Raw genomic sequence first — 8,158 nt, 5'->3', positions numbered from 1 at the left:
TTTGAACAGGACAAAACATACTCAGTACATCTCTCTGAAGTTTGTGCTTGCATTTTATTCCGTAAATTCGTGAAAAAATGGCTAAAATTGATCCACGGGGGCTTCTGAATACAAACTAACACGATGCTACTCCGGAAAACTTCGTTGTCTTGGAAACCTTATGATTAAAGGTATTACTGCAATCAATCGTTTCTGATTCTCAGCGTGATTGATTCAAGTTTTGGGCCATCACTTATGAAGCATACTGAGCACTACATAGATGAAGGATGTCAAATCGAATCCATCACAGATGGTAATAATGCTTGTGCCAGACGCTAAAATACTTTCAGTTTGTAGTCGTTGTAGGTTCTACATTAAGAAAGAAACAAAATTTACTTAATCACAATTTTCTCTATTTTTGTTTACTTTTACTATAGTATTATGACATCATTGAGAAAAATGTACGCAGACCAGTGTGGTGTTTGAAACTTGGGCATCGATATAAAGAGCGTTGACGTTGTACGTGTAGCGAGTAGTGAACAACATATTCTTGGTATACCGTTCGGATTAGCACTTAGCTTAGATGAATGCTTAGGTTACCGCCCAAAAGATAATGGGAAATGACTGGTACAGCTGATTTGTGCCAAGCGCATAAGTTTGCTTACCAAAACAAATATAGCCCACAAGTCCATAAAATGTCGGGCCAAAGCCGTACAACAAAGTTGATCTACCATGAGGTTCGACACTTGTTCGCACGACATGGTCTTTTGTTGATGAGCCCCTAAATCTAACGTAACCTTTATCGACGCCAATACCTCCCCATCACCGTACTCTAGTTAGGTTGTAGGTAAAGCAGGCGGTTTGGAGTGCCTTCACCCGCATTCAGTACCATGCAGGTGCTCGTATCTTTCAAGATCTTCATCTTGACCAGGTTATTGACCACTTGTGGTGGCAGGATATCCGGGACCTCTGTTACGCCGTTGGCAATGTGAACTGCCGCTGCACCTTGGTGGAAAAACCAAACGAACCAACAACCTAAATTATAACAGTGGAAATATGATTTGCATAACGAGGTCCACACATTTTCAATTGTTCAAGTCGGCGATGGCGTATCTGTTGATATTAAAACGAATGTTTACAAACTTTGGAAAGTAGGGCAGGCGTTCTGGCGAGCTGGCGCCCTCTTGATATAAATGCATCATGGCGACACTGTAACACCAACCTGCGACATACGCAGCGGCCATAGCAGTGCCGCTGGCATAAAAGAAGTCGTCGTCATTCTTAAAGTTGACGGTGTAGATGTTCTCACCGGGGGCAAAGAGATCGACGCAGAGACCTGTGTTGCTCCACGACGGCACTGTGTCCGTCGACCCTATTGCAGCTACGGTGACAACCTATGAAATGATGTCTTTCGTTGACCGTTACTGCATCAAGAGGAAACTTTAACCAATATATTTTCGATTCTGTAAATGAATAGAGGGTTTGCATAGCTACCATCTTGCAGGCCAGTGCTTTTGTTTCACAGGGTATGCACAAGGAAGGTTTCACTGTGGAACAAAAGATCTGCCCTGCAAGATGGTTGTCACGCCAAACCTCTATGTGCTTCTTTATAGATAAACCAGAAACAACACTCTACATGGACGCACGTATGGGGATCGTGCTGGTGACCTCGCGCACGCCTCATGGATGTAGTTATCGAGGTCGACCTTGTTGGGATCGGGCGTGGTGGGAGGCAGGGGTGCCCTGTAGCCCAGGCCCATGGGGAAGAACTTGGGCTGGCCCTCGTCCGTCTTGGCGAGCTCGCTTCTGCCGGCCGCGGCCACCACTACGCAGCCCGCGTCGTGGATAGTCTTGACGGCCTCGTCCAGGACCGGGGACCCGCCGGACGAGAGTGCCAGCACCACTACGCAGGGGGACACTTTGTTCCGCATCACCCAGTCAAGGCCTATCACGGATAAGGAACATAATGCAGCGTCATTGTTACGATCGTGGATTTGGTCGTTGTTACCACTGTCATTGTGATTTGCACCTTCATGGCCGATAAGTATTCTAGTTGCGCAATGTATGAAACGACTCCTAGTAACTTTCAGTTGAAAGCAAAAAGACATTTACACAATCTTCAGCAAATTTGGAGTCTTGTACGTCTTTAAAAAAGTTGATTTTATTGTCTTTGTTTTTCCTCTCTCGTTTTGTTCTTTCTTTCTTAGTTCGCTTGTTCATGTTGAATTGTGCCCCTTTAAAACTTGTTGATACCCAGCATGACATAGCTGACGGCGTGGTTTTCGTAACTTCCCGTCTCAGCCTCGCAGCCAATGACTTTGAGGGAGTGCATGGTTGCCCGCTTGGCCACACCGTAGCGGCTCCCAGCTATAATGCCAGCAACCGCAGTCCCGTGGCCTGTGCAAGTGTCGAAGCCCTGCCGAGTACAATCATTGGTTCAGGTGAAACATCTAAGTATCGATATTTTTCCTGAGCAAACAATTTAAGTTCACAGTTCGGCTGGTAACCTGTTGTCGAAAGTGTTAACGTAATCGTTGCTTTGGAACCCCGAGGGGGAAATTTGATTGTACATGTATATTTCAATTGTTTTGTTCTTCATTCCCCATTTGATTGTTCTGGTGAGGGTAAACTTTGTGGAGTTTGAAGCAAACCAAAGAGATTTCACGGAAGAGGGGACCAAAAAACGTCTGCACGCTGGTGAAAATCCTGATCACAAATGGTGCGAACTCAAACCAACCAGGTTTTGTACTTACGTCACCTCCAAATGCGTCATAGGCATGTCGGGCACGGCACTCGAAGTCACGATGGAGGTCTTGAATTCCCGTGTCCAGAAGATATATGTTTGTACCAAAACCGTCCCCTGTAACCAAGAAGGAAATACTTTGGACATCTTCTGATGTTGAGATATTGACAATAGTATGTGGAAGAGTATTCAGTGTTTAGTCCAGTTTACCATTGATGGTGACGTTTCCATCCAACCCACTATCCAACTGGTTGATCCTGTCTAACCCATAGTCTTTCGGGACTTTGGTGTCTTTATCTGAAGCCAAGTTCTCCTCCTTGACTATGCCATCCTCCTCAATATATTCAATACCCGCAACTGTCTGGATCTATAGAAAAAGTCGGCTATAATAAGCGGAAATGAAACCAATAACCAAATACTACAACTTGCAATATTTCCAAGACCAAATATCGTAGGACCCCTCGGTTTTTCGAAGTTTGTCATCGATTTTGTTGGAATTTACACAGTAATTTAGAGCAGTTGCCATTTTAAAGGCTGGTATTAAACGTTCAAAATATAATGCAGTAATATTTTTCCTAATTCTGCTCTCTGGATTTGTTTGTACATTTGAAAAGGCTTTAAGCGAGGTCATGTCATTTAGCACCTTTTCTTGGGCTTGGAAATTTAGTCTTGCTACGATGACCGGCACTACATTCTTAATCTTATGCTTAATCTCGGCGTGGACTTTACTCTTGCTGTCATCCGGAACAATCAGGTCCTCGATTTCCTTGGCCACTGCATCAATGTCATACCCCGCCTAAGTGAGAATGGAAATACGAGCTACTGAGTTACAATCCATATCAGTTTCAGTGTATTCACTTCTGACATGGGTAGGTGTGCTGTATGTTGGAACTGACGCCATCAGAGAGATCTTTACCTTAATCTTGATCAAGTACTGGCCGCCCAATGAGCCGTCCGAATTCTGTATCACAGGCGGCGAGTAGCCGGAGCTTGCCTGCAGCAACGCCCACAGAGCACCGACGAAAAAGTAGGCCTGGAGCTCACGACAACGCATGATCACTATCCGACTGAAACGGAAGCAAAAATCGCTCGGTCATTTTCCCGCTCGAAATGGTAGCAAAAATCGTACCAGTGGCACTGTGAGATTTCTGTGTAATTTCTAAAGATATAAATTCAGAGGCATAAGAGACATAATCGACATTTCTGGGAACTGTATTTTTGTAATGACTGTGCGAATTTTAAAAGTGCACCATTTTGAAGGAGGAAAATCTCCGAATGATGTTCACGTCATAATAAAAACGGATCATACCTTTGAAACGTTGACGAAGTGCAACAACGCTGTTCAGGTGGATTTAACTTCACGCCGTAGAGTAATCAAGAAAAGCCCTCCCAAAAGGCCTTTTAAAGTACTGCATCTTCATCGACGCGTCAGATTCCGGTTAATGCCAGATCGTATTTTGGTGGCACCTTTATCCACCTCAAAATGACACGGCAGACACAATCAACTGTTCGTTTCAACTTGTTCAATATTTCCATCTTCCTAAGACCATGATGAAGAAATTCGATATCCAGATTTACGGAATTCTTTCAATCATCTTGTCAAGATGATATTAAGCTCAGATGAAAGGACAGATTGGTTTCGATGCTAATGCTATTTGTCTGGTCGATAGCTTTAATATTTGAAGCATTTGTCATTGCCATGATCAATAAACACTTCAATAAGGACAGGTCTGTCATTGCGGAGACAAAAAAGTATCATGTTTAATTCAAAGATTCTCAAAGCTATCCGTCATTAAAGGGATCAATATCTCATTCTATTGGTAAATTTAATTATAAAAAAATCTGTTGCACGCAGAGAACCTAGCTTCAGCATGTGACTGACAAACTCCCAATTCGTCCTGTTCTATTGCATTGTACCCCCGATCCGCTGCATAAAATGCCTCTTGGGGTTTAGCGCCCTCTAACGGATTTATGAATCGAGGAAAACGTAAACCTCCATTTGAAGCAAGATATGGGACGGAGAGACTTCTAGGGGGGATGTGTTAGGTAACAATAGTCTAGAGTGTGTATAGGGATTGGGTAGGTAAGGGGGGTACCCTCCGTCCTACATCTTGCCTGGTATATAAACCTCAGGGAAGGGCTACGGCGCATGCGGCCTTCGGCCTTTTCAATTGGTGCTTTGTGGGCTCCCTCGTTGGTGCTTGGGCATCACTGCATGTTTAGATCTTCCTCAAACTGTCGAAATGGCATTCCTCGAATAGTGCGATTTCAAATCAAATTTCAGTCATAAAAACTGGTGAATTACCGACTACAATGCTGCAACACTGACTTTAGTGAAATTTTCCACGCCTGTGGTACTTTTAGGCTACTGTTTTGATTTATTGCACATCAATAAATTTAGAAGCCGATTATAAATAACAACAACAATTGTAAACGTGAGCTAGAAATGATAGCAAATCTCATGATCGATTATGATAGTTGATTTATTGAAATTATAGTATAGCATTGTGTGATGATGCGCAAGATTTATCAATGGTTACCCATTGCAAATTATTGCACAACGTCCTGAACTCTGGTGGCTCCAATCCATCCAAGTAGTACGGACATGGCCTTTTATGGAAATATGTGACGTCAATGCCATTTTTCACTGTTTTAATGGTAATGTATTGAAATAAATTTTGAGACTTTATTATAAGTAGTTACAGAATGAAACATGATATGATTAGTTGCGCTAATTAATCAAGTCTTAGTAACCCACCCACTTGATGTCGATGCTCATATCAGTACCTGCAACTTTAAGATAATTTAAAAAATAGGCATTTAGGAATTTGGATATTCTGAAACATATACGTATTTCGGAACTTACTTAGATAGCATTCAAAATAACTAGATACCTAAATAACTAAATAGCTAAATTCCTGAGTGTCTAAATTATTTGAAACTTGCGTCGCTAGTAGGAATTTAGGTATGACGAATTTTGGTATTTAGAATTGTATTTATTTAGGAAATCAGGTATTTAGAAAGATACACATTCAGGAATTTAGATATTCCGATACCTCTACGTATATGGGAACTCGTTACAAAGCATTGGGAATAACTAAATACCTAACTTATACCTCGGTAACTAAATTATTTGAAACTTAATTCGTTTACGAATTTAGTCATTCTGAGTTTTGGTATTTAGAATTTTAGTCACTTAGCACTACATTCCTAAGTAACTTAATTATTTGAAACTTGAGTCACTTAGGAATTTAGCCACTCAACAATAGTGCTATTTATACTTTGCAAAATAGGCATTTGGGAATTTAAACATTCCGAGACATATACGTATTTCGGAACTTACTCAGATGGCTTTCCAAATAACTAGATACTTAAGTAACTAAATAGCTTAATTCCTGATCGAGTAACTAAATTATTTCAAACTTGTGTCTTTTAGTTATTCAGAAGCTTAGATATTTCTTATTTTAATTAATTAGGAAATTAGATATTTAGAAAGATAGGTCTTTCTGGTAGACAGAAAAGGAGACCACGTAGAACGACGCACGCCATATGCATTATGCTAAGAAAGTGTACTTTATTCGTCCTGAGCTTATTATTACGCAAGTCGTTACGTGGCCGCTTTTGGGCCGTTTTCCAATACTCAACTTCGTCTCCGTCGATGGCTTTGTCTCTAAACCAATCTCTGGTTGTAGGCATGAAGCATTTTAATGAATTTAAGCACCGTAACGTTTGGCTCTTTTACATCTGACTTGATGTTCTGTGGCCCTATCAGACTAACTGTCGCGTTTACAACTTCAAAGTTAGGTAGAAAAAATGTTGAAGCCTCCGACCGAGTCGCGGTCGAATATTGGAAAACTGCATAAGTCTTACTTCAGATAGTCTTAAAGGCAAACGACGCCACCAAGCGGCGGGAAAATGCACGTGGCGCGCCTTTTTGGTAAATTTGTCTTGTACCCAGACTTAAATACTAAGAGTCATTAATGAAATTAGAGGACGCAGACTAATCGTGCTGAAAAGTGAGAAATACTGTTTTGACACGATGAGGGATGAAACTTGAAAGACTTCCGCATGAATCTAGCTTGTCTCCCGAATGCCATTTGATAATTAACAAAAAACTTATTGTCACGTTTGACTAAGTACTCTTAGTCTTAGCATTTCTACTGTTCTTTTTTTTCTAGCGAATCTGGTTGGCAGACGTTATTTATAACGCGTTGTTAAAGTTGCCTTTCTGCAGAAAAACAGGCGTCTGACAAGTCTGATGCGGCAGCAGGCACGACATGAATTCATGATGACAATTCGAACAGTCAGTCGGCATCTGTCGTAATGAGAGAGTAACCACTGGTTACTCTTGTTGGCAGTATTACCTCTACAGGATCTTGACCAGACCTATCACTCCAGCTACCTATGCCTCCTCAATCAACACCTGATCAACATGTCTGAAGTATTGATATCCATTCGCAACTGCTGTGATCACCTAGATTCAGACAAGGTCACCGAAAGGAAGGTAGGAATTTCATGAGTCTGTGGTCAGATGCACCCCCAGAACTGTGGGGTCCGACGTCGTGGGAATGGGGCGGACAGTGGACCCCACACATTGCCACACTGTTCTGGGGGCTAGTCAGATGCCACAGCCTGAGGCATGCTTCCCTTGCTCTGCATGGAGGAATTCCTCTGTGGGTGTCGGAAGAAAAGGTGAAAAATCAGATATGCATGAAGTAGAGGCTATTTCAACAGTCCAACATGAAGAAAAAATGTGGTACAAGTTACTCTACAGTGTCATGAGAAAAACAAAACAGCCACCCCCGCAAAGAAAATGCCAGTTCCCCAATCCGTAAAAAGCTTTTCATAGAAAAAGGTCACATTTCCTGTCACAAGTGTTAAATTGTCTCAACTACATCTACTCAAACGGAAACTGAAGCACTTGGCTCAAAGAAGCATTTATGGAAAGACAGAAGAAAAGAAATAACATAAATGAGTGCTGTTGACTCGATCATTGATGTTTCAGTCCTCTGTTCTGTGCTGAAAACTTGCAAGTTAGAGAAAAGCACGTGATTGATTATCTTGCAATTTGCTTCAGAAATATATTGAATCCTTGAGGCGGGAGCTGAATCGGCCATTGGTGCAGCGTCAGTTGGATCGGAACACCGATGAGGGGCGTGGCTTCACTTGGGATTCAGCTTTCAAAGCTGTGAGCGCTTACATGCTGAAGGAGGCGGAGTATCTTAAGAAGAACAAAGGAGGTGGGTTGCGGTCTAGTGGATTTACATGGTCAAGGTTCTGCAGATTGGGCGGGATTTTCCCATCCCTGCTTCGTTGGTATTTTATCATTTTTTCTCCATTTTTGCCAAGAGTATTACCCTCTATCATGTTAAGGAAAATAGTTTGTTGTTTGGGTTTTTTGAGCTTTGATTTGCCTTTTGTTCTGTAGCCCCATAA

The 8,158-nt window shown here is 41.9% G+C and overlaps 2 protein-coding genes across 3 annotated transcripts in view; one reads left to right on the top strand and one right to left on the bottom strand.

The window, feature by feature from the left end:
* Positions 1-35: 35 nt before the first annotated feature.
* LOC110974396 (uncharacterized) lies at positions 36-4,190 on the bottom strand. The gene is made up of 9 exons (XM_022225997.2): positions 4,032-4,190; positions 3,639-3,789; positions 3,366-3,518; positions 2,933-3,089; positions 2,733-2,839; positions 2,233-2,395; positions 1,626-1,924; positions 1,202-1,373; positions 36-984 (listed from the first exon to the last, which is right to left on the bottom strand). Exons 2-9 carry the CDS (start codon positions 3,774-3,776, stop codon positions 812-814), a joined length of 1,362 nt encoding a protein of 453 aa, XP_022081689.2. The 5' UTR covers positions 3,777-3,789; positions 4,032-4,190; the 3' UTR covers positions 36-811.
* A 2,549-nt stretch (positions 4,191-6,739) lies between these two features.
* The window catches only part of LOC110974570 (serine-protein kinase ATM-like), a 28,703-nt gene continuing 27,284 nt past the window's right edge, over positions 6,740-8,158 (top strand). For both annotated transcript variants that reach the window (XM_022226310.2, XM_022226309.2), the window contains exons 1-2: positions 6,740-7,226; positions 7,800-7,962. In XM_022226310.2, the coding sequence (XP_022082002.2) occupies positions 7,155-7,226; positions 7,800-7,962 (235 nt within the window). In that variant the 5' untranslated portion in view covers positions 6,740-7,154. The remainder of the gene's footprint in view (positions 7,227-7,799; positions 7,963-8,158) is intronic.

Source organism: Acanthaster planci, linkage group LG15 (genome assembly GCF_054643075.1).
Source record: "Acanthaster planci isolate LZ-2023a linkage group LG15, COTS_SCS, whole genome shotgun sequence".
NCBI classification, from domain to species: Eukaryota; Metazoa; Echinodermata; class Asteroidea; order Valvatida; family Acanthasteridae; genus Acanthaster; species Acanthaster planci.
Note: the sequence above shows the minus strand (reverse complement) of the source record. Positions and strands in the feature narration are given on the sequence as shown.